The sequence below is a fragment of the Pocillopora damicornis genome, chromosome 12 (genome assembly GCF_964200805.1).
Source record: "Pocillopora damicornis chromosome 12, jaPocDami1.2, whole genome shotgun sequence".
Lineage (NCBI taxonomy): Eukaryota > Metazoa > Cnidaria > Anthozoa > Scleractinia > Pocilloporidae > Pocillopora > Pocillopora damicornis.
This window is the reverse complement of record NC_142681.1, coordinates 2,503,057-2,530,307: the sequence shown is the minus strand read 5'-3', so window position 1 is coordinate 2,530,307 and position 27,251 is coordinate 2,503,057. Positions and strand designations below refer to the sequence as shown.

Genomic DNA, 27,251 nt, shown 5'->3' with positions numbered 1-27,251 from the left:
CAAGTTCCCCGTGTCAGGATCTCCATCCTGACTGGGACCGCTTTCGCGGTACAATGCTCTACCCACTGAGCTGCGGGGAACTTGCCATGATTGGAGAGTAAATTTTAAGTTTATGAGTAACAAGTGGACTACGTACTGCAAAGAACAAATGTGCAAAGACTTTTAGGAATAACCTGTTTTGACTCAAAATGACATTTGACGAAAACTCAGCTGTTAAATGTAATAATGTTCAAATCCAGCGACGTTTCGATGCACGTCTTCAATTTGAAATTGTAGGTAAAGAATAAACTTACCAGTTAGTGGAAGCAAACCTCCGATAATGCACTGAAGTGAAAAGACCAATAAAAAAGGACATTCCTGACTATAAAATGGTAAATTTAGAAAAAAAAAACATAAAAAGAGTTAAAAAAAAATCAAGCACAAAACAGCAAGTTCCCCGTGTCAGGATCTCCATCCTGACTGGGACCGCTTTCGCGGTACAATGCTCTACCCTGAGCTGCGGGGAACTTGCCATGAAAGGAGAGCAAAATTTTAAGATTATATGTAACAGGTGGACAAAGTACTGCAATGAACAAAGGCAAAGGTTCTAAGGAGAGTGTGTCTTAACTTCAAGATGACGGCGGCACAAAACCTTTGTGATTTAATGTAATAATGTTCAAATTCAGTAGTGCTTCGATACATGTCGTCAATTTAAGGGTATAGAATAAAGGGTACACTTTACAACACGCTGTTAACAAAATGAGAAAATTCAGATACAAATCATAAAAAAGTGTTTAACAAGAAATCGAACAAAAAACCGGCAAGCTCCCCGGAACAGGATCTCCATCTTGACTGGGACAGCTTTTGCGGTACAATGTTCTACCCACTGAGCTGCGGGGAACTTGCCATGGTTGGTGGGAAAATTTTCGGGTCATATGTAATAAGTGGAGTACGTACCACTGGATACGACTCAAGAAAAAGGCTGAAGAGTTTTGACTCAAATATGACGTTATTGCGAACGTTAAGTCTTTCTTTTATCTTATTAAATTTATTTGTAGCTGCTGCAATGCATGTCCTCAATTTGAGAGGGTGAGTAGAAAGGGAAAACTTGCCACTGGGTGGATAAAAAACGGCCGCTTATTTACAAAATGAATCGACCAGTATATGAAAACATTCAAGATTATTTAGAAGCTGAAAATTTTTCGACGATTTACCGGTGTTTAAGACACGAGAGACGTCGGGAGCACGAGAAAAGTAATTTAACTCAATAGCCGGGGGCAAGTGATTTACAAACGTTTCTCGTGCTACCGATAAGTGAGTTCTACTTATCCAGGCCACGCCCTCACTTTCTCTGTACACTCTGTCCACGTTGATCAGGTCTTCCATTTTGTTTAGAATTGAACCTGTTTTCTTAGTCAGATGATCTTTCAATGCGTGATAAGTTAATTCCCTCCCCGATGCCCACCTATTTCAAATGAAATGGAAGGAACAAAACTTCTTCCAGTTAAAGACATTCCACACGATACGTTCATTTTATTTTTATAAGTTCTTTAATTCCAAGTTTGAGCTGAAGGTAGCAAAACTTTGGGACAAAGTTAACTTCGATAGTGAAATGTTTTTTTTCTTATCATCAATCTCTCTCTGGGTTCCGCCGTAACCAAGACATTATTTTTCCTTCTGTGTCTTAGCAGTTCCGCTAACAAAATATCTTCATGGACCAATAAGAACTCGTGCTGAATACTGGGAACTAAGATATCACGCAGACTCGACTTCTTCTGTTGTCCTCGCTTCATCTTTCGTCTCTGTAGCCTTAGTCCATTCTCCAAACACATTTTGCAAGATCTTAACCGCGGGGATAGATGCCTCTAGCTCCTCATGCACCCGCCTGTGAGCGCCCTGTACAGCGGTTACTAAACAGAAAAGAGGAGTAACCTGTAAGTCTACAAGAAGCAGCAGAGTGAGAATCGATTGAAAACAATCATTAGCAGTCGCGAAAGAGTACCAGTGGATGGCGATATACCATCTTGATGAAATAACTGAGCTCACTGTTTTTACCATCTCGTGTTGCCAAAAAACAAGGGGTCGTCTAACAATGCAACCTGAGGAGTCGTTTTCTAAAACATGAAACGTCTAATCTTGAATCTCCTTATCTTATAACACGAAATGATTTTTGCTTCTCTTCAGATAACACCTTCATACTTGTCTGTTGATATGGATGCGCCCCGACAAACGTTCAACCTACTCACATTTTTCAGTTGCTGTATTGCCGTCCTTTTGATCTTCGATTGACGACTCCTGTTAAAAAAAAAAAAAAAAAAGCGAAAATTTTGATCATTTAAATTCCCTTACTTCGTGTATTTATCTATGTGAAGACCAAAGAATTGATAAGAAACCTAAATATCTGCTTCAAAACTGTAGATATCTTACTGACTTTCAAAGACCTTACTGAGCTAAAACGAAACACATCTGTCGTGGTCCAGTCAAGATCTAAGACATCCTTTGAGTAAAAGAGTAGGTTTGATGCAAACTTTGAATGCCCCCTCCCTCCTGTGTTAAGGGAGAACTGAGGGGGAAGGGAGAGTAGAGAGAGGAGGGAAAGAAATTAATGGTTAACTCTACACGTGAGACTAACTCCCATTTACACTGCAGGGTGCAGAGAGACAACGCGCAAATGAAATGTCTTGCCAAAAAACACAACAACATGACTTGGCCAGGGCTCTACCCAGGATCTAGTGATTCAGAGTACCGCGTGCTAGACACTCCCAAACAGAGCAGGGAGAAGCTAACATCTGATAGGAGTAAATTCTCACTTGAGTGTAAAGGTGGCGAACATAATCTGCAATGTAATCTTTCAATGCATCGTGGCTTTCTTCCAGCGTAGAACCGAGAGAACTGGCGTCTTCTTCTGTCATCATTTGCGTCATATGACAAAGTGAATTGCAAAGCTGGCAAATAGATTTGTGTCAAAATCAGTATCCTATACTAAGAAAAATATTTCCTTAAAAACACCCTCCTCAGAAGTATGTGACAAATCAAAGATAAACTCTTCAGAGAGCCGTTAGCCAACACCGGAAGAGCTTACAACGGTTTCCAATGGATTGAATGCTAGTCTATCACACCCTAAAATATCTACGCCGGATTCCCTCATTCTAGCACCCTTGAGGTAGAGAGGGTCATTTTGGAAGTCGCTGTCTTTTTCAGGAACACACCCTTCTGACCTGAGTTACTCAGACGGCTTGATTTGGAGCCTAAGAGAGATCATCACCGCTCCTGTCTCCAAAGCGAGCCAGAAAAAACCCTTACATACAAAATAATGAAAGGCAAACCACCTGTAAACATTAAATTTCGGAATCAGAAGAGGGTGCCCTGTTAACCCTTACCGCTACCAAGGCTGAGCATGGGGGAATGTCTCCTTACAATCGATACAGTTTTTATCATAGAGGTGTTGAGAAGGAAGAAAAATATCCACTGTGAAATACTGTTTGATTAACAACTTATTCTCATTGCTAAAATTATCAGAAACGTATAGTAAACAGTATGGAGAATTGTTAAGAATAATCAAATCGTACCTGCTGCCTCAGATGGTCTCTGTATTTGAACTCGCTAAACTCCGTGACCTTCTCAGTGCCTTTCAAGGCGTCAATCAATGTGGCGAAAATTCGACAATACAGAGTCACGCCTCCATAGTAACGCCTCTCTGGGGGAATTGACAAGGGTAGGACGGCATTGATTCGAACCTGGAAATAATCAGGCAGAGTTTACTCAAGTCAAAGCACAGACGGTCTGCATTAGGAATCAACGACTACTACTGCGCATAAATATTATTCTGCACTGTATCAAGCGTTCGTCTGGCTAAGTTTTGCTTCTTTACGTCTTACGAGATCGATCTTAGAAAGTGAAGACATAGATGAGTTACTTTCAACTTTTCGCAATAACAGCTTACTATAGGGTAATTTAGTGTTGACAACTGAGTTGATAACGTAAATAGGCCACCGTAAAAAGTTTAAAGGCTGACGTTTGGAGCGATAGCCCTTCGTCAGAGCGATTGGAGGAGGGCTTGCGCTCGAAACGTCAGCCTTTAAACTTTTTGCGGTGGCCAATTTACGTTATCAACTCAGTTGTCAACACTAAATTACCTGTTATACTCTTCCACCGACGCAGCACCACAGTTTCTTTAGAAACTTACTCCCTTTACACAGCTTACTATAGCCTCGTCTCGATACAAAATTCCATCGTGAGTTTGCATCATAAAATCCAATTACCACAAGTTACCTGTAGAACTTACCTTAAAGTTCTTGCAGTCGCGAATTACATTTTCCAAACCAGTGAAAATCTCAGCCTACGTAGATAAAAAAGTACTTTTAATTTTTAGTGTCTCAGTGTAAAAAGTAATGAAGGGAAGGAAGTTTTCTAGGGGGGGAAGGGTACTTTAGAGAGGTTCAGAGAAAATTGTCAGTCTTTCAAGTATGTTAACCCAAAGATACGAGAAATACTGGTTCTCCTCAAAGGAGCTACTCCCACTGAGCACACCCTTAAATTTTTGCTAAGTTAGCAAATGTCCATCTGTGTTGACCCTCACCATACTTCGCCCTCCATATTCCCTCTAAGTTTAAAATTGTCTTCATTGTGCTTGTCTTTCTAAACAAACGAACATTTTGTATTCCTCTTCAACTTGAAAGCAGGTTGTACTTCGTAGAAAATGACACAAAATATAGTGACGAGGCTCCTTTGATAATCACCGAACATTTTTCCATGTCGTGTCATGGTGGATCACGACTAATGATGTCACTGGAAAGATAGTTTGTATTCTCCTTATCTTTTCATCGAGCAATGTATTGAAATTGGTAAATTGGTAAAACAAAAGACAGATAATGATATTAAAAAAATACCAACCGTCCAAGGTGCTGTGCCGATCGGCAAGAAAGCATTGCGAAACACATTGCCAATGGCGTAACAAGCATTCCAGCGAACCTAGTAACCAAGGAGAGTTTGAATCAAATACAGTCAAGAAATAAAACAAAAATAACGAAAACAAACCCTAACCTGAAATCCAAAAGCCAAAGAAGTTGTATTTTAACCAAAATGGGATCAACGCTTCTACATCAGGTAGAGGGGGGGGAGGGGGTTAATTGATCGTGGGTTATCCCTATGGTTCATAAGGTTGTCCTGACGATTAAGTTAAGGTGCCCCTGGGATCATTCATACTCCCAGAGGGAGACCACAAAACAATAACTCCAAGGAGTTGAAGTTTATCCTTCTCATCTGCGTTCCGATCCTTTAAGGAAACGAGATTTTTGTCATCATGACTTAAAATAATTCTGTCAAAGGGTCACCATCGGCACCGTCATCATCATCATCATCATCATCGAAATCGTCATTATCAACACCATCGCTACTGTTCTCGTTGTCATCATTCCAACTGGAGACACTGATATGACTACCTTCTCACCTTCATAAGCCCTGAGCCGACGTTTCTCACCAGCGCTTGCACAGCTTTCTCCACCGCCTCAACAAAGCCTGGTTTATCTGAAATGAGAAATCAGATCACCATTGACAACACAAATATTTCAAACGTTTTCTCCACAAAGATTTTTTCCTTGCAGTATAACACACCTTGCATAATCCAGTCACGGAGTACAGTCAAGCGTTTTTCGATTGAGTGTCGTTATCTCAACCAGTGACCATAAAAAGCCCAATCAGAATAGAGGAAATCATCACAAGGAGCCAATGAGAATTCACAGCAAAAACAAGAAAACCGGCTGAAGCGCGGGAAAACGCGAGTTTACCGCGTCGCACTTTTGTTTAATTTTGCACTGATTGGTTTACAAAGTGGTGCAACTTTTCTTGAGTAATCACAGAGCGTATTGATTGCGATGGTAAAAACAATGCAATCCCAGAATATTTTTGACAATCAATTGAAGATTTCTCCAAAGTACTTTAAGTGATCTTTTACTCTTACCCAAAGATGACATCCTGATGTAGCGGAGAAAGTTTCCCAGGGCTCTGACCGCGTTGGACTTCACCTGAAACACATTGGAAAATAAAAAAAATCAGGCCAATATGTCACAATGTGTGAATCTTAAAATATTTTCCTTAAATCGTGACTTTTTTTTTATTGTAGTTGGTTGTTGTAATACAATTTGATCTTCTAAACCGTGTGTTCATCCTTAAATACTCACCTTTTCGTTATCATCCGCCGCTGTAATAGAAGTATTCAACAGCTTCAATAGCAACATGTCTGAAAAATCTTCCATAAAACTGGTGTCTCCACAAGACCTGAAAAATAAAACGTACCGCAATAAACGTAATGCAGCGCAACGCAACAGTTCGTGCTACATAACAAGTATATCCTGTTTAAAGACAAATTGTACCGATTTGAAAACTCTGAGCAGAGGCCACAAGCATGGTCGGACCTAGATTTACAAGTATACATCAAAACCAGACAGAAGCTTCCTGTTTTACTTACATATTGGTTACCAGAGAGTCACTGAGATTAGCCAACGACCAGGCTGCCTTCATCCGTACCATTATCTTAGGATCAGCCATGGCTGTGAGCATGGCATTAGCCGTGTCTGCTACAAACAGCACATCATCTCTCAGGCAAGGGTACAGAACAAACACACCCAGGGCACGTACTGATGAGGCCTTAGACATGAGATAAACGGCGAGGAAGTCAGTACAGGTTGAAGGTGTTTATTTTACCTCTAGTTATGAAGAAATGAATTATTTTAAGCTCAAACTGCGCAAGGGCAAAAGAACAGCGCATGTGGCCTTCGTTCAAAGAGAATGGCGTAGAGGGGACTGCAATTCATAACTCCTCTCCTTCCCCCCACCCCGTCCCCACCTTACACGCAGGCCACGTAGACTCGGTGAAAGTACAAATCAAAGCATGCCGGAAAAAAATATAGTACAAATCAAACAGTACCAAAATTTAAATTTAAAAGAGCTCTTAGTTCTGGTGGAAAACTTGAAGTGCGTCAGATTATCTTATCAAATGCAAGACGGTAGAACGACGGAATCACCGCATCCATGTTTACGATACGTTGCCAAGCTACTGTTTCTTGCGTAATCTTACATTTTGCAGGTTACGTAATTGCAAGCACAGAGGATTCCTAACCGAAAAAAAAAACTTCAGTGGGGATTTTCTAACCTTCTGTAACTAGATACGAGGAGGTTGCCACTACTTTCACCATTTGGCCACTAAGGTACTTGGTCTATTTCAAACTCTTTAACTCTTTAACTCCCAAGATCTGATTGTTAATTCTCCCCTCTAGCTGCTACACAGTTCCTTGTAATTTGGTCACGAGAATTTAGCGTTCGATTCTGAGTGATAAGTTTAAGTTCTCTTATTACCTTTTTGCTGGATAATGTATGGATATTTCTGGGAGAGGTTGCAAGTTAATCACTTCTGAGAGTTTAAGGTTAAACTCTTTGCTTTTTAAGTTTTAAACAGTTTCAAACCTTGGGTAAACAATAAGGGAAGCTACATTGTTACATTTCACCTTTACATTCTTGTCTTCATCATTGGACAAACCAAGTAGTAGGGTAATGCAAAGAATACGCTTGTGTACCTGGAAATAAACAAGAGATCAGGAAATAAATACACTTTAAAAATGGTATGAGTCTTAACGTATTCACACAAAGAGATGCAAAGTCACCAGAAATGGCCACCTGCTAAATCTACCTACGAGAATCGCTTTTCGACCTGGATGGGGGTGCCAATCCCATCGAAAGCTACCCTCCCCCCCGTACCCATCTACTCCCCTGGGTGTAAAGAGGCTCATAGAGAGTAAAATATCTTGTACAACATTAATTTTGTAATGAAAGGGGTATAGTACTGATATTCGAACCTGTCCGTGAAAAGATAACTGGTGTGAACTACCCGGAGGTTCGAAATAGAGGGGGTAAACAACAGTGCTTGACCAGAGAAAGAAGCCAGTTTTAGTGTCAATTATCTTGAGTTGGAAAAACCTAGGCTTAAGAACTAGGGATTTTATGATTTCTATTACATTACTATCGGAGTAAACTTACGGGAAGTTCGTTAAAGATGACAGCTCCAATGTTGGACAGGCAATCAACTGCAGCACTACATGAAGGAGCACACACAGAGCTTCCCTCTTGTATCACAGTGATCAGAGGACCGTCCATTAACTTGAGCCAGAATTGTAAAATCTAAAGAAATAAAATAAAACTAACGAATTTACCGAAAACACGATTATACAACTGAGAGAGGAAGAACAACAAACACAATTACTAGAAATACTATTTGGAAGAGTTGTCGGAGAGAAAAGAGACAACACGTGAAAACTGTAAGGTAAACTCAAGAATGGAGTCATGAATCGGTAAAAATTACTGATAACGAAAAACTCTGCATTCAAGTCAAGTAGCCCTACTTTCTGTAAGATAAAGCGACGGGACCTTAGTCCGTCGCAGGCTACCCCATTGGCATTTCGTCGGGTTTCCCTTTCAGTTCGCAGGGTAGCCATTCACATTCTAGAGTAGCGAGAGGCACTGGCGTAACGAGACTTGCGCATTAACACAACACAATGACCCCGCCAGTAACACTGAAATCTGGACACCTTGCCCCGTGCTCGAGTGCACGAACCATAAGGTCACTGCGCCTTCATCCAAACTATATGAGTACTACAATGGAAGTTTTTTAAAAGCTAACAAATTATACCAATCCTCATTTTAACACAATGGCTGTATACTTTAATTTTAATGCACTCATGGGGTTAACAACTGAGCTAACCTGTTCTTTAGAAACTGCACTCCTATCAGCGTGGCTTGAAAAGTCAGCATACATCGCCCGCGCGATTTCCTCTAGAAACTGAAGGGTAAAAGAACTACTGAATCGTTTTTGATGAGCAATAATGAACACATAGAGCTGCAAATTCACAATTAACCCTCACAGAAGCATTAAAACGCATGACTTCGTGAATGCATGATCAAAAACAGGGAAACGCGTAAGTGTATCAGTTCTTATAAGCTTCTAATTCTGCCGGACCTTTGGTTTTTTGCTACGCACTATTGCATTGTTGTGAATCCTGGAGAGGTTCGCAATAACAAATACGTCGACGCCTCTACTCAAGGGATGTAGAATTTACTCCCAGCAGAAAAAACGCTCCTATATTGAAGGGAAACCTCTATTGGGAGTACACTTCTCCTGGTCTTAACTCTTTACACCCTCACATCAGTATGTAAGTTCTCCATACTGTTCTGTATACATTCCTATGTATTTACAAGGAGAATTTGTTGAACAATACAGAACTTCTTGAGTTCGCGATCAGTCCCTTTTTTCTCATGACCTCAATATTTGATCTAAGGGGTGATGCTGGTGGGAGAAATTAGACTCTTATCACCCTCAGGGGTAGAAGGGTTGAACATGTTCCATAAACGGAGGTTTCATTGTAGTAAGCACTTTGTCCTGATATCTCAAAGGACCTGAGAACCCGCTTAAAAAGTGCTCACAATCGACAAAATTATATCACCTTCATAGCAGACAGTGTAAATGGTACATCCACATCCTTTAAACATGAACATGCCAGACTCCTGAGACACTCTACCACACTGGAACTGCAACGAGGAAAAATCACATCGTAGTTGGCGTAGTTACCCAGGAAGGCAGAGTTAAAAATCCGTCAACCACAAGGTTTGATATATTGCCAATATTTTTTTGATATACCTCATATTGATCGTTTACTGTGTTAAAACACGGCTTATTTACTGCCTTGAACAAGTCCAAATTTCGCAAAAGAACGGTTTGAAATTCCTCACCCTAGTTAAGAGGAGGAGGGTGGGGGGAGGGGAGGGGAGGGAAGGTACACGAACGAGACTCCGGTAATTCCCTCTCCACCCTCTCGTACGCCCGTGAGTACAATTACCTGAGTAAGAAGACATAGCTCTTCACAAAGGATCCCATGAACTGCAAGGCTTCCAATCGCACCACCAATGAATTTTCCCTCCTATTTATAGTATTAACACACCAGTTTATGAGCCATGGAGACTCGAGTGGAACCTGTAAATCAGGTTTCACATAAACTGAACTTATGTCATGGGCAGAACTACTGTTGTTTCCAGATACAGTCCTATTCCCTGTGCTGATTTCCTCCGAGGTTGGCCTCATTATTTCAACCACTTCTTGTAGTGGGGTGTGCACACACACAACCATTCTTAGACAAGATAACACTGCTGTTTGTAGGTTTGGATCTGAGTATTAAACAAGAAGAGAAAGAAAGTCAAAGAGTAAAATGTTCATTTAATTGTGGACCACAATGAGTTTGCAAAACTATACTCAGGGATTGGTTAAGAAAACTGTTGCTATACTCTCAAAAAATCCTACTTGGTCACTCGCGTTTTCCGCGTCTGAGGTTCATTGCACGTATCGACTTTGAATTCTGATTGGCTCCTTGTGCTCTATACCTAAGTTCTGATTGGCTCCTTGTGCTCTATACCTAAGTTCTGATTGGCTCCTTGTGCTCTATACCTAAGTTCTGATTGGCTCCTTACAATAGTTTTTTCCCGACCCCATTCCTGTAATCTAATCTTTGAAAAAAGGTATTTAAAGCTTTTTTACACTTTTTTTTTATAAAGCTGACTCAACAAATCGACTTAAATCTCTCGTTTAAAGAAGGTTCTCACAGTACGCTTATTTTTTTCAGTCGAGAATCCTTTCAATATAAGCATACCTTTAAGGAAAAGTAAAGGCCGAAGTTGTCTGACAACTTTGGTGACTAGTCCTTCCTTTAATCTGTTGTATGGCGAGTTCAGCACTAGAAGGGACAGGCACTAAAAATTCAAACAAGAAGAGCTGGTAAGGACAACAACTTTTAAACATAACACTAAAAGTAATAATGATGCAGACCTTAAAATAAGGTGTGGCGCTCATTTTAAAAAAGGCAAATAACACAATGGCACGATGTTTTCCAAGACCACTTAGTCACTTGCGTTTTCCCGCGCTCTAGGCACTGCTCGTTTTTACTTTGAGTTCTTATTGGCCCTTAAAATATATTCCTCCGTTCTGATTGGCTATTGAGATTACATTGCTTTTGATCTGACAACACTCAGTCAAAGTGTACACTCTTAAAGACAAAAAATACTTGTTAACTGTAAAACTTTACCTTTAGTATCTGGGCCTTAGTAGTAGCTGATGTTTCTGCTACTAAAGCTTGCAGCAGACATCTGTGAAGTTCATGAACAATTCCGCTCAGTTTCGCAGAGAATGAAGTGTAAGGTCGCGATGACGGTGAACTACTATGCTGCTCTCTGAAAGTAAAGAATAATAATAATAACTGTTTGATGATTTTCATTCAGTAGTTTTATGATTGTCAAAAATAAAAACAAAATCCTTAAACAAATTGCAAACTGCCAAAGGTTCATCTAGTAGTTGAAAGTCACAATTTCAACAACATCTGTTTTGAAGGCCTAGATTCTTTAATATTCTTAGCTCTGAAAATCATCTCTTTCACTTTGAAACTTAAAGTATTCCCCTCGTATAGACATTCTAAATGTACGAAAACCTGTGATTGTTTGTTCGTTTTTTAGTTAAAATGTATTTCGTTTTGTTTATTTTTAGCCTAATTATGCATTAAACATTTATGTTATTTAAATCAACATCTTTAATCTTGAACTTGAAAAATTAAGAACTCTGCGGAAAGACAGCAGATGACACAGAGAAACATTCTAGGAATGAAATAGTTATGTACCGTTCTTCAGCAGCCACCAAGAATTGTCTTGAACCATCCAATAAGTCCATGAGGACAGTTACACCTGCAGCTCGGCCCTGAAAAAGATCAATTAACAGTGTCAACATCACAACAATTTTAAAGCCAAAAATTCATCTGACCTGCTCAAGGGTCATTTATGTAAGTCCAACAATCCAGTCCAACAAAAACAAAGTTTAAAAAAAGTATTATGTTCACCACAATCTAATCTTGTCCCAGTTAATATAAAATTATTTTAAAGAATCATGTTGAACATTCGTCACATGCATTTGACAAAAACATACATCTGAGTCCCTTCTTAAAACTCAAATCTCTAACAATCTGATATTATGCACAGCTGCTCCATCGACTTAGTGACAGAGAACTCATTATTGAGCCAGGCTACATTCTATACCTTGTAAAAAATTTTGTTAAAAAATCCAAACATCCTCAGCTTTAGCTACATTCATACAGTCATGATTATTTTTTCTTCTGTGGTTTCATGACTTTATTACCATCATCACTATCCTTGTAATCCTCATCAACAACAACACTAAAACAAAACAGATTGAGATTATGCATCCCACACTGCTATAGTGTCTTACTACTTTATAGAAAATATGCCCACCTTTGGAGTGGGATCCTTCAGAATTATTGTGAAAAGGGACCATGATGCTGACATTGTATTATCAGGAATGAATGAGGACCAGTATCCAAACAGAATCTTTTTGTCTGTGCTCTGAAAAACCAAAATATTCTTGAGAATCATGAAGATTTTTGCTCAGAGTAGTCTTGGACTCTCTTTGTTTTGTATTATTTTGTTTTGTTTTTTAAAATAATAATAATGCATTGGGCTCAAGGAAAATCTCTGATCATCTTTTGACCTTTTGATTCCCTGCCATGATGTTGAATTCTTCCAACAATTTCACTACACTGTCACAAAGAAAACAAATATCACAGGAGAGTGACCAAAATCCAATTGGTTTTACTGCTGAATTTGATTGGTTGATAAAGGGGTGCAATCACACAATGAGATTTAATCAGCCTTGGATTACGATGAACACTCAATTTAAAATTATTCCAATCTATATTACAATAAAAAAAACAGATACAAAGACAAATTGATACATATGGTGCTTACTTTAATCACAGCCTGAAGACAAAGAAGAACATTCAGCCGAACTTTCAATGTTAGAGACCTGAAAAATGCTCTTGTTAGAAAAAACTATTCACTGGGCAATTGAGTTTAATTTTGTGAACAGAGGTTCCTGTGGCATTTTATCTCTTTAATATTTCATTTCCCAATCAAGATCCTTTGGAAAAGTAGGTCTCAATACAAGTCTATCATCCACAGCTGCAGGAGTTTATCCCTGTTTGTCTGTTTCTGTAGCATGGAGTGAGTACTATTATTGTAGCTCAAACTGAAAGAGAGGCAAGTTAGTACCCACCCCCCCCCCCTGCAGTTCTCTGGTACTCATTTATACCCTAAGGAGATAAGCACTGTGATAACAAAGTGTCTTTCCCAACAGCACACCCTGAGCTGGGTGCAAACCAAGACCTTTTGATCTCAAGTACAATAGGCAGGCAACCATACCTTGTACATGTACAATCAAAAACATTTTGTGAAGTTAGCAGTACCTTAGCCTTGCTGTCTGTCCTGCCTCACTATCAGAATATTCTGAGTCAGAACTTGCATTGGACAAGCTTGATGCACTGTGATAACCTGATGATTCTGCACCTGATCTATCAAGAGTGTTCATATTCATAGCTGCACTGTCTTTCTTTTGAGTAAAATTGTTACTTCTGGAATAATGTGTAGTGTGTCTTTGCATATTTCTGGGTCTGAGACTAATGCACTGGTCCTCCTGGTGTCCAGCCTCTTTACTCAAACTATAATGTAAATTCATTGCTGCAAATGTTTGTGTTGGCGCTTCTGTTGAAAGGCTACCAACAGATGTTTGCTTGGGTGCCACAGGTGAGGCAGTTTGTTTCGATTTTTTGTTGTTGGAGCGTCTCTTTTTCTTCTTGCTAAGGGCAGAGTAGGTACGATCTTTTTGGGGTATTGTGTCTAAATGGACTGAAGATAAATCATCTGGCTCAATCCCTGTAGAGAGAAGAACAAATCAGATTAAGGTGGAACCCAAGATGTAATTCCATAACTTCAGAGTCCAGCTACCCTTAGGAGGGCACTTTTTCCTCACTTAGTTGGAGAGTGTAGTACTATCATCTCATCTGAAAAATGTTGTCTAACAAAGGTTTGGAAGCATACTTGTTAGAGCTGGACAGCTCTTGGGGCATTGGCTATTTCTTAGTCAAAGATTACAATGATCCTTTCCTCTGAAGAAGAGGAACCCATGCATGTACTAATTCAACCTTACTCCCTTTACTTCATTTGGCAATTAGATTTATTTATTAATCAAGTAATGGTTAACTATCAATACAAATAAATAAAGTTACAGAGAGCTATTTGCCGGCACTGCACACCCATGGAAAATTTTGTAGAGATCACAATTAGACAACATGCAAAATTTTCTAACCCAAGTTTCTGAATTGTAGCTCTGTCATTTCTTTTGGTTTTGCTTTCCATGCATCAAATATCACAAAGCAGTGGAGAAAACCTCTAGCAAACCCATACTTCCTCTGAGTGTTTAACAAGTCAGTTTCCAGAGTAACAAAATTGAACTAAGGGGATGACTGACCCACTGTAGTCCTGCCATAACAGTTCTTTGCCAGCATATCTTTAGTTCCTGTCAGGCACTCACAGCTTCTATATCCCTGCTCTGCTATGCTCTGTTTCAGCTCATCTACCCCCACAGAGAAAGTTTAAGATGTCCAAGGAAAAACCACTGACATTTATCCTTACCCTTCTATACAATTTCTGTTTCAAGAAAACAGTGTGCCTACATACATACTTTCATGGACACTAGAATGGCAAGGGCTCTATGTAACTAAGTACAGTAAGTGCTTTCCTCAAAGAGAAATTTCAGCTATGATACCTGGTTGATCCTCTGGTTGCTGGTTCCTCTTCTCAGCTTTCACTGGTTTGTAGCCAGGCAAGCCACAAAACATGTAGTTCTACAAAAATAGTATAGAAAAATTTTAATTTAAAAATAGTAGAACTACACTCGGGGCCATTATGAGGCCAGAAAAAATATATGAGCACATTGAAAGAACTTATGCAATATCTAGAAACTTTTACCATGTGCTTCAGCTCAATGAGATTGTATGGAGTATTATAATTTTATCTCTCAGTTGCCACATGTGCTATGACTGGTCAATTTAGCAGGCTGTATTTCACTGTAGGGCCACTACATTCAAAAGTTTGTTTGAATTGAAATCTTACCCCTCTATTTGAACCCAGAGATAAACTAAATATCTTACTATCCTCATTTTCTTGATCTTTACTAAAAGCAATGCAACCTTGTTTTTTCCACTCGTATGGGCCACAACCAAGTGGGAATACTTGATCCATAACTTAAAGTGCCGACCCCTAACTAGGTTAGTAAGAGTTCTTTAAGTAAAGTAGCCATTTTTATGTGTCAGAGTTTACCTTAAGAGCTGCCAAGAGAGGTCCAAGATCATAACTCTGACTTGAACACCCGAGAACAAGAACATTTAACAAAGCACGCAAAACTGCATTGATGACCTGAAAGTAAGATAATGGGAGGAATTTATGGTTTGAAGGTGAGAATGAGTCCAATAGGACTCTGTATCTGATCATGTATCACTTGTAGTTAAAAATTCTAAAAACATGTATCAACCATTTACACCCTTAAATCAGTATGTATATTCTTCATACTGTTCTCATGGAGCCGACAACAAGAATTTTTTTTAACTTTTGAGAGCTTCTTAGGTTGGTGATCATTTCTTTCATTCTCATGACCTTGACGTGTGATTCAGGGGTGATATTGTAAGGAGAAATTAGAGGCTAGTCACTCTTAGGGGTCAAAAGGTTGAATATTCATTTGGTCATGTCATAGGCACTGTAGCTTTTTTCTTACTAACAAGTCTATATATTGGTACCAAAACAATAATTTTTGGTGTACAAAATGACATTGATCTTCAATAGAAAAAAAACTAACACTAACCCTAAAATGTTCAATCTCTGTTTTACATGAGTTTGGGTTTGAGGTTTGCAGAAGATCCAGAAGAAGATTGAATGCTTGTGCAATGAATTTATCATCCAAATGTAATCCATTTGATGACCTAGTGTTTAAAACAAAATCACATAAAAGCTGGAGATTACGATTACTTTTATATGAGAATGGTTCAAGGGAACAGTGGTATCCATACTAAGCCAACAAACTTCAGACTACTAGTCTAGATGCTCTATTGGTAAGCCTCAGGAGATTGGCAATAGTAAGACCATTAAAAATCATGGAAAACACCAATCAATTTAAATCCCAGTGAATAATTTTCAAAAATCTGCAGCAAACTTTTGTAAAAGTATGTCAGTTACTTGCCACTAAAGTTCCACACAAGTTTCTTTACCAGCCGAGTTACACTCAAGCATTTCATGATTAAAGTAAAGGGTGTTTGATAGGCATGGGAAATCAGACAATTCGATCTTCAGCTAAAGTTCAGTGACCTTCAGGACTCCTTTTTTATTCAAACCTGAAGAATATTCTCCCATAACTCGACACAATTCTCCTACTACTACATTTCTTGACCCTTTAATGTCTAGAAGTGATTAACAAGTACTTTCTCCTCACGATTCATATATGTTATTTGGTTAACAGGTTATGAGAATTGAAAAGTTTGTCATCCTGACCATGTTATCTTGATAAAAGACAAAATTTCCTGTCTAATTCTCAAAGAAATGCATGGCAGTCAGAAGGAAGTTAGTTAGATCTTGGGAATTAAAGGGTTAATGAATACCCTTGAGATACCATCATTCTACTTAACAAATCGAAAGTGGTTTAGTGTGGTCTGTACAATGATCAAAATGTTGCGGGCTCACAAGGTGAGTGAGTCCTCAACAAATTTTGACCACTGTGATAACTAAATATTGTTGTCAATAAGAGTGCAAACCATGCTTAATCACTATTGATTTGTTTTTTACCAAATATTGACGTCAAAATTTCCAAGTCATCCATGCTTGAGAGCTGATAAAGGCATTGCATGACACATTAATGCAAGCAGTGTTGTCTATACTCTTATAAACAGGGTCATATTGACCAATCAAATTGCAAAGTCAGTGCCATTATTGTGATAAGATAGCCCTTTCCCAGTGCAGATTAGTTCATCTTTTTGTATAGTGAATAAAAATTAACCAATCAGGATGAAATACCTCATGCATATATTAGCCACACATTGGATAGTACTACAGAGAACATCGGTTTCCTGTGACTTGTCCCTGCACAGGTTCACCAGCACCCCACCTTTACCTAACAGTCTATTGCCAAACTAAAACAGAGATGAAATTTTCAGTATAAACTTTGAACTTATATTTCACACCCTTAGATAACAATTTAAGGTATGCCCACATGTCCTGAATTTTATTGTGCGGGGAAAGATGCAATGGACCAATCCAATCTACAATCGGCGACAGAAATGTTCACACATTAACATTTTTAACTCACTTTTACTACAATTTTATCTCTTTTCCTCTTGTTAAGTTAACCTATTCACCCCTCCCCTCCCCTCCCCTCCCTCAAAAGCAATGTTGTATCATGATTCCATGAACCTTTAGGCAACATTGAATGGGGAAGGGGAACCTTATCAATGATTTAGAGGGTGGTAGAGACAGGATTGTTATTCTACTCATAAATAGGACTCTTCAAACAGGATCTGTCAACTAATTTTGATACTGATTGTAGGTTTCCTGGGTTTTCCAACAAAAGTAAATCAAAAATTACAAATTATGCTCGAAAAGTGTCACATGATTTTGCAAAAATGATTTCCATTGCGGTCCAACTCTAAGGGTAATGAAAGCTAGGTTAAGAGTAAAACAACCCTAAATCACAATGACGTTTGCCCCTTACCTTGACACACATAAAAATCAATAAGTTTTTTCATTTCTTCACCCATACTTTTATCAAATACCTGTTCACAGAGTGACCCATTTTCATAAAGAGTAGATCCTAAAGCTCGTAAAATGTTCAGTACTGTCCACTTTTTACAAATCTTGATGCAGTTAATAAGGAAGCTGGCGAGATGATTCAGTGTTTCTTGATTGAGGCCAACCTGTAATTCAAAGTCAAGATCAATGTAACCACAAAGAAGAAATAAACACAAAAAACATCAATACAGGACTGTATACTGAGGTGGTCCAGTGGGTTTACATGAACCTCCTATTATTTAACTCTTTAAATCCCATGAGTAACCTAGAAAGAACTTCTCCTTAAAGTATCAATACATTATCAAGCAGACAGTCGATGAGAATAAAGAAGAATACTGATTAGGGGATTATTAGTTGATCGTACACAAAATTCTCAGAACTAACATCATATGAATTGTATGATAGACAGTAAGGAGAATTACTGATGAGATCCTAGGAGTAAAAGGGTCAAAGGAGTATATCAGATCACGCTTGCAGATTTCCTCATACACCACTTCATTTGTAGTAGCTTTTGATTTCAAATTACTGAATTCATGCACAATAAAAGTAATTACTTAGGGTTAGAGATAGACACTTAGAAAACTAGAAAGTTGCTTCAACTGAAAATATGAAAATACTACAGGTAAAGTGTTAAGAGCTGAGCACTAGAAATATCAGTTAACAGATCAAAATGACTCTCTTTGGTGAATTACACTTTGGGTAAAAAATTAAATACCTTTTGTTTTGCCAGCAGATTCACAATCAGTTGACAGAACTTTGTGCTGAGAAAGTCATCATTTCCACCTGACTGTATAAGTGTACAACATTTACACAGTACTTGTAAAGCACTCTGGAAATAACAAAAGTTTTATCATAAAAATTAAACTAAACTATCCAACTAAAAAGGTTCAAAGGGAAAGTCTGTTCTCCAGTCAACTGCCTCATCAAGCCACTGAGCTCCTCCTAATTTCTGTGGTATAAAGTGGCTAGGAGTTTTGCTACCATGTATGGATGGAATGCCAGTCCATCATAGATTAGCCAAACCCCCTCCCCTCCCTCCCAAAAATTTAGTCCAGTTTCTCTGACTAGCCGTATACCAGAACTCGTTTTTATCCCTAGGGGAAGAGAGGCACAGTCAAGTTAAGTCTCTTTCCCCAAGAACACAACACACCAACTGTATTAGGTTGTAATCCTTGGCCTCTCAGCCAGCAATCCAATGAACTTGCCTCTACCCCACCACATCCCTGATCCAATGACAGAAATAAAAATGCTGGTAAACAATTTGCCAACTTTTTAAGGCCTTCTGCATCCAAGCATCAGATCACACAGACACCACGGGGATCAATCTGATCTAATTTTTAACAATGGAGAAGCTCTAAGCAACCCAAAAGTACTCAAAAAAATGGATGTAATGAGAAAAACCGACCTCAGCTGCTGTCCCGCATCATTCTACATATTCAATTGCTTGTGAAATGCCTTACACATAACTTTTAGGAGGAAAATCAAGAGATTTCCGCGTATCTTTTGATGCCTCTTAAAGAATAATTCATCATTATTTTCTTTTAATATTGCTTGATATTTATGAACCAATTAGTGGTGTATATATATATCAATACAAATAAAATACCAATGAGAAAACGACTCACCTCTTCATTGTCCACCACACTTGTTGCATAATCCAAAGAATTCAGTTCGTCCAGTATAACGTTAAGGTTTGAGTTAAATGGTCCGTCAGAGGACGACTCCTGCAGTATTAAAATCCTACGAGCCGCGTCTTTCCAGCACAGTTTGTCATCTTCATAAGACATTTCAGCTATTTCTCACGTTGGAAACTCATATCATCAACTTGTATACATTTTTAGTGATATTTCTCCTGTAAAAAAAAAATGAATCGATCGCCTTTGAGCCTTGTTTACGTGCTTAGTTCCGAAATAAATATTATTGTTCAATCTTTCCCGAACTAGCCGCCATGTTACTTTTTCACGAACACCCACTGACCAAGGTATCACTGTTTCATTGGGACTACTGCTTGGGCAAGGGGCGGGGAAAGGGGTGTATACTGGGCTATATTGTTGTTTCAATTTGTAGAACTGTTATGTAAGACATATCACTGTGTTGATTAGTAAGATACAACTATCTACACTGTCTACAGAAGGTACAGCTATCTACATTCTCAACAGTAGGTACAATTATCTACACTGTCTACAGAAGGTACAACTATCTACACTGTCAACAGTAGGTACAACTATCTACACTGTCTACAGAAGGTACAACTATCTACACTGTGTACAGTAAAACTGTCTACACGGTTTACAATAGCTACATATATCTACATTGCCTACAGTCGGTACAGCTTTCTACACTGTCTGCAGTAGGTACAGCTATTTGCACTGTCTACAATAGGTACAGCTACCTACGCTGTCTACAGTAGTAAAGCTATCTACACTATCTACAATAGGTACAGCTTTCTACACTGTCCACAGTAGGTACAGCTATCCACACTGTCTACAATAGGTACAGCTATAATAAAATACGTTCACAGAAAAATGCGTTTTTGCGGACTTTTCCATTTTTATTCTTCTTATCATCATTGTTATCTATTCTGAAACAAAAATAAGGGAATAGCCTATCGAAGGATGACGAGCTTGAAATGGATAATACATAAGAAACGTAAAAATAAGAAAAGAGGTAAAAAAAATACATAAAACGGTTAAAGAAAAAAACTATTTCTATTTTAAGGAAAAAGAGTCTTTGCAGGCCACTTCTGAGAAACAGAAAACACTACAGCATTTAGAATATAACTAACAATTAACAAAGTGGCCCGAAAAAGAAAACTGCTCATGGAACAAAAAAAGCAGAAGGAAAAAAGAAGATAAAAATCATGATAACAAGGGAAAAAGAAGATAAAAACAGCTTGAACAAAATACAAGTTCCGCGGGGAGGAGTTACTCGGCCCCCAAGCCAGTTTGAGAGTTATTCCTTGTCCGCAAGCTCTAAATCATACTCGGGGAGAAGTTATTCGGCCCCCAAGCCAGATTGAGAATAACTCCTATAGCGTGATTCGAACCCGCGACCTCGATGACCTCTCTTGCACTCATTGCGCGCCTACGATTGCCGCTCGACCATCTCGAAACTACACATTAGAGTAGCATAAATTGTGGGTGTATTGAGTGTTAAAAAACCAGGCTGGGGGGGGAGGGTGAGGAGCTTTGTGTTACTGAGAGCTCAATCAAACGTTTCCGGTAAAGAATAAAAGAAATAAGTCAAACAAAGAACTGACAAAAGCGATCTACACGAGGAATATTAGCATATGTTGTAATGGCGGGCGGCTTCGTTTGCTAAAGCTCGTTTATGTGATTCTTCAGTATTGAATTGCACATCTTTTACTACGCATAAAAATCACGTAATCATTTAGGCGTCAACCGGTATAGAATGGTTATAACGACCCATCAAACTCATAAGTCTTGAAAAGTACTGGAAACTGTTACCAGCCACCTTAACTGATACTATGCTGAACCTCTTTTCAATATCTTGTCGAAGGATTTTCCATGATTTACTCCTAGTGCGAAACATGCAAATTTGTGTACACAGTAATTAACTATGCATATACTACGGTCGGTCGACACTTTGTAAGCTTCTGTAACGAAGCGAAAAATTACCTCACCTTTGGATATTGTTTGCTGACATCTCTGCCTCTCTCTAATGTCAAAACTATTTTCAATCATTGATCTGGAGAATTAGCCAGGAGTGGACTACAACTGCATCGCATTTTAACTTGTATTTCGGGGGAAATCAATAGATAGATAGATAGATAGATAGAAACTTTATTGAGGTGTCAAAACCATCTTGCTAGGGAAGAGGAATCCCTTACTAATCTGGGGACACCAATAGGGAAAAATTAACAAACTAAAAACTATATGAGCAATAGGTAAAATATCTACAGTTATCTAATTACGAGATTTGTAGTAAAAATATACAGAAGTCAAGAGGAGCAGAGGCTACAGCCTGCGCAGCCATCATCTAAAAGTTCACTTATATTGAGTTGGCGTAAGTTAGTTAGTAAGTTAGAACCATACCACGTTGTTGCTAAGTTGGCACTATCCTTTAATTGGAAAGTCACAGCTGCCTGGTCTGCTCCTGCGTGGTAAATTCGATGATTTGATGATTGATTTTTATTTAAATTACGTAGTCTCATTAGAACGCCAATTCTCTGGCTGGCTTTTTTGCAGATCGAGATTATATGCTCAGAGAAATTTAGCTTGGAATCTAACACTACACCTAGATGTATGATATTATCTTTAGTTTCGATTTCGACATTATTCACGCAAATATTATTGTCATTTTGAATGAAGCCCAAGTTCAAAACTTGGTACTTTTTAAGGTTACCCGCCAGTAAGTTAGAACCATACCACGTTGTTGCTAAGTTGGCACTATCCTTTAATTGGAAAGTCACAGCTGCCTGGTCCGCTCCTGCGTGGTAAATTTGATGGTCGTCTGCATACATGGACAAGTTCGCTGTTAGGCAGTAGGATAGGTCATTCTGGAAAACATTCCATAACAACGGGCCAAGCGCGGAACCCTGAGGACAGCCACGACTCACGAATCGGCTCGAACTAACATGACGGCCGATCTTTACTTGATATTTCCGTTCATTTAAATAGCTGTTTAAAAGTTGATCAATGTTGTCAATGTTCGTTTATTTCGACACTCCGAAATCTGCAAAATAACCAAAAAATGTCTTCACAGTCCTCGAAGCTCAGTCAAAAGTCTTTCGAGTGTTTTAGCCTGGTTCCCGAAGTGACGTCACTAGTAGCCCGACCCAGATCCCACTTTGCGCGGGAGTAAACATAGAATTACGTGTTCAAACGTCTGTAGAAACGCAGGGATTTTATCAATCGAGATAATTTTTTCGCTGAAGTAATCAGGGAAACTAGTAGATTTTATTAAGCGAAAAAATTAAAAAAATTAAAATTATTCATTGCCTATACGTAGTGAGATGTACAACTGTATCCAAAAGCAAATAAAGTTTCCATTATTATTATTATTAATATTTTTAACTCAGGAAGTGTATTATTATGAAAATAAGTTTATGTTTGCAGAAATATTAAAATAGTGCCTTTTTTTTTTGCAGAGAACGACGACTCACCGGGAAAAACGATGGTGGAGGGAAAGATTTACAGAGGGAGTTCGTTGAGATACCATCAGTCCATTGCAGCACTGTTAATGTTCTCCAAAATTTAAAGATTACGCCACCCGAAGGAATCCGATGCTTTTCCCATGCTTGTCGTTTGCCCCTCAGATGTTGTCATTCTAATCTATCAACCTGAAACTGATACTTTAGTGATTACCCAAGTTATGCCATGGGGAAGGGTAGCGTATTTTTTTGTGTGGGCAGTTCTGCATCACAGCATATTTCCTATCAAATTGCCAGTATCAAAGGAATGTGGATACAAAAAAGCTACTCCAAATCTCTCTTTGGGTGATTATTGGTACTTAGATAATAGAAACGTGTTGCAAACAAACGCTTCCTCTGACCTAACAACAGTGTACGAGACAATTGTTCTGATGACTGACTGAGAAGTCGTCATAATGGTTTTTAAGCGACTTATTTGTAATATTAATTCAATAACCATTTATATATTAAATTTATAACATCCTAAATGTAATGAAGACATGATGGCGCAATAGGAATTAGATAGACATGCTTCAGAACATGGTGTGGTTTTAGTCTATGATAGTCATAATGATTTTTTATTGATAAGCGGTTCTTATCAATGCGGCAGTGTTGCTATTCTTGTCACGTGGCTAGTTATACATTACTCGTTATTCCCTCCCATTGATTTGAGTCACTTGAGGGAGGATTGTTGCTGTGGCTACAGGACTGCACTTGTGGACACCCAATTGGGTGATAAGAGGTACTTCAAGAATCGGAGTGTGTTTCATAGAGAAGTAGATAAAATTTGCAATTTCTCATCGCTTGTATAAGCTAACTATAATTATAGGTTATTTCACGGTTGGTGAGCGCGTACGATTTTTATTCACAAGTTGTGAACTCGGCAGGGAAGACGATTGTAGAAGGGAAGAATGTTAATTCGCACACTCTAAATTATTTCTCTTAATGTGTGGCAACAATAATAGAATTTTCCTAAAAAGAATCGCTTATCGGGATTCGCAAATGATAGGATTTTTTTTCAGTACTATGGGCTGTATGACTATGACTATTATATTCGCTCCACGAGCTAACAAATTCACAAGTTCGCGCTCATCAGACAATAGCCACGCACATGCACAACACAACTCCATATTGCTGAACGGCGTCTGAATCAAAAACGAATTCCCAACGGCGCATGATAAGTTCGGCGTCTGAATCAAGAACGAATTCCCAACGAATCAAAACGAATTCCCAACGGCGCATGATAAGTTCGGCGTCTGAATCAAAAACGAATTCCCAACGAATCAAAAACGAATTCCCAACGGCGCATGATAAGATCGGCGTCTGTTCCCGTATACGATACGGATGAGTGCACAAAATTCGTGCTGTACTGCTATGGTATAGTAGTGACCGCACGCTACACTAAAGTATAAAAGGCTTATTCTTTTCGCAGAAAGATAAAATATTGTATGATTCTAATTTGTTTGCAGGTGGCTCCCCAAACAAAACTGTTATTGAAGGGAAAAAAGCGGTTTCGGTAAAGACAACGATAGCTACAATGTCCCAATGCGTGGCAATGGCGCTAACATTTGCAAAAATTCAACAGAAGCGCCACCATGGACTCCACACGTTTCCAATATTACGGGTGCATCCCATCGGCATTGACATCATACTTTACAATGCTGTATCAGATCATTTAATGTTGACTTGTTTGACATGGACGAATCAAGCGCTTTTTATGTTGTGGTTGGTGCTACACCATGACGTATTTAGTTTTCTGGAATTGCCAAAAGAGTACGAAAGGTATACATCCGGCTTTCTCGATTATATTGCAAACAGTGGTGCTATGAAAACAGCACCTAAGTACCTTGTTTTGAAGAAAAGTTTTGAACTTGACGAAGAGGAGATTGATCGGGAACATAGGATAGGAGGCCTCAAATGATGTTTACTTGTATAAGGGTTGCCACAGGTTAGGAAAATGTTCCTGGAAAAAATTCTTCAAGGTCATGGAAAGGTCACGGAGTTTTATTTAGAGTCAGGAAAAATTGACCTTTCTGAAGAAAAGTCAGGGAAAATTGAAATAATTTAACGGTAATACAGCTGATTTAAGTAATGTTTAAAAAACGAGCAGGAGTGTTTTATCGGGTTTAAAACCACGAGGCGTAGCCGAGTGGTTTTTGACCCGATAAAACACGTGCTGCGAGTTTTTTGAACGGCTTCAAAAACATTCTTGGAAAAGCGTGTGTCAAGAGAGTTCATAACAATTATGCTTCTGTGAACGCTAGAAATTAGCATACGAGAAAAACATTCATAAGTCACGTGCAGTGTCTTTATATCTGATAAAACACCGCATACTAATAAGGATGAGGTTTATCGATATAAAGTCACTGCACGTGATGTATTATCTACCATTTGATAGGTTAATGGGCTTATGAATTATTAATGAGTTTTTGAATACTATTGAAGGCTGGAACAAACATGTGGGTTCACTGTGATCTCAATGAATTTATCACGCTTAATGAACAAATGGAAGAAGAAGCCACTATTAGACCTGACATTTTGCATTTCTTTGGTCAGGAAAAGTTTATTTTTTTTAGGGAAAAGTCTGCGAATCTTGAAAAGTTATGTATTTTTATGTACCAATGAAATAATTATTTTCAGTTAAATATTCCACTCAATATCCAACTCTTCACCACACTGTACTCCGGCAAGTGACTTGATTTGTTGATGACTGTAATTATTGTTTATTGCAAGAGGAGAATTCTTAAAGTTAAGCTCTTGAAAAAATATATATACAGTCGAACCTCCCGTAAGCGACCTCCCAAAATTTCAAGCCTAGGTGGTCACATTCAGGCTAGCATAGTGTCCAGTGTTTTTCCTATATGTCCTATTTTTTAATGGCTAATTATGCAGCGTGTGCTAAAATCCTTTGGTTAGCAAGGGAAGTTTATCATTCACAACTTTTTCTACAATCTAGGTCTTCTCAAGTATTTTTAACGCAGATTCTCATAGAAATACTGTTATTTCGGACACGTTTGCCTACCCGTCGAGATAGCTCCCAAAACCGTGATAATGCCTAATAAAAGTTAGTACGCTGAGATACTAAAGTTCACCTTCTTTATGGCTATCTTAGGGTGCGTTTTTTTAAGAAAATCCAAGATTGAACTTTGGTGCACTTTAAGTTGTGTGAACCAGGTTGATGATCTGGACAAGAATTGTACATTGAAGCCGAGACGGTGATGTAAGTAATTTCGCTACAAATTCCCATATTGAACTAGATGATAATAGCCAAGTTCATCCAAAAACTCTGACAGATTTGCCTAATAGATTTTTTAGTAGCGTACACGTGCAACCAAATTTGGGAATTCCATTAACTAGAGGATTTAAAATTGCTTCTATTAATTTGGCCAGCTTGTATAAAAATATTGACCAGCTTAGGATCTATATGCTGTCCAAGACAGTTGATATACTAGCTTTTAATGAGACTCGTCTTGACAGCTCTATTCAAAATGGTGAAGTCAATATTCCTGGATATACCCTTGAAAGGAAAGATAGAAATAGAAAAGGGGGTGGTGTAGCCCTCTATATTAGGGACTCAATCAATTATAAGCGTCTCAATGACCTCCCGGATGATAACATAGAACTGATCAGTATCCAAGTGTCGAAGCCGAAAACAAAACCATTTATTGTATGCACTTGGTATAGGCCTCCAGGGTCCACCACTGAACTCATGAACAGATTTGAAGATGTACTGCAAAAATTGGACTCGTAATCATATGGAGGTTGACATTATCGGTGACCTAAATTGTAATGTTGGTGCAACATCACCAGATTGCAGCACTCAAAAGCTACTAGATCTCTGTGATAATTACCAGTATAGGCAATTAATTGACCAGCCAACACGTATAACACAGCTCACATCATCTATTATTGATTTGTTTTTAACTAATCATCTGTCGAATTTTTCGGACTCCGGAGTCGTCGATATCGCAATCAGCGATCACTGTCTGTTGTATGCAATAAGAAAGATTTGTATCCCAAAATCAAATCCAAAGACTGTAACGAACAGATGCTTTAAAAATTTTATTCCAGGTAGTTTTCGAACTGATTTATCTATGGTCCCGTGGCATCTGATTGAACAGGAGCATAATCCTGACACTGCTTGGGATATATGGCAACATATGTTCTTAGACATTGCTAATAGCCATGCACCACTAAAGAAGAAGAGAGTGAAAGGAATCTCTTCCCCCTGGATTACTCCAGAGCTAAAAAGGCTAATGTTTCAGAGAGATAAACATAAAAAATTAGCCTCGAGGTTCTCAACAGATTGCGATTGGACTTCTTACAAACACATGAAGAATAAGGTTAATCATGAGAT

General features: G+C 38.6%; 1 protein-coding gene across 1 annotated transcript; it reads right to left on the bottom strand.

Annotated features, from left to right (window-relative positions):
• Positions 1-1,510: 1,510 nt before the first annotated feature.
• LOC113686027 (HEAT repeat-containing protein 6) lies at positions 1,511-19,721 on the bottom strand. The gene is made up of 28 exons (XM_027203622.2): positions 19,368-19,721; positions 18,458-18,571; positions 17,727-17,867; positions 16,972-17,087; positions 15,770-15,887; positions 15,232-15,327; positions 14,678-14,756; positions 13,320-13,785; positions 12,823-12,880; positions 12,310-12,420; positions 11,685-11,761; positions 11,100-11,244; positions 10,668-10,767; positions 9,864-10,188; positions 9,471-9,555; positions 8,732-8,809; positions 8,011-8,151; positions 7,482-7,550; positions 6,446-6,624; positions 6,159-6,255; positions 5,939-6,002; positions 5,429-5,505; positions 4,873-4,950; positions 4,265-4,318; positions 3,549-3,716; positions 2,790-2,924; positions 2,226-2,274; positions 1,511-1,889 (listed from the first exon to the last, which is right to left on the bottom strand). The coding sequence occupies exons 1-28, from the start codon at positions 19,527-19,529 to the stop codon at positions 1,735-1,737; spliced, it is 3,537 nt and encodes a 1,178-aa protein (XP_027059423.2). The 5' UTR covers positions 19,530-19,721; the 3' UTR covers positions 1,511-1,734.
• Positions 19,722-27,251: the final 7,530 nt, after the last annotated feature.

What these genes read in the sequence shown, in the direction of transcription:
- LOC113686027 (XM_027203622.2), bottom strand. Translation starts at nt 19,529, where the DNA reads ATGTCTTATGAAGATGACAAACTGTGCTGGAAAGACGCGGCTCGTAGG. An exon ending in GCAACCAGAGGATCAACCAG is followed by an intron (nt 13,786 to 14,677) that starts GTATCATAGCTG and finishes TTCTCTCTACAG; the next exon opens with GGATTGAGCCAGATGATTTA. An exon ending in ATGAAGACAAGAATGTAAAG is followed by an intron (nt 6,625 to 7,481) that starts GTGAAATGTAAC and finishes CTCATGTCTAAG; the next exon opens with GCCTCATCAGTACGTGCCCT.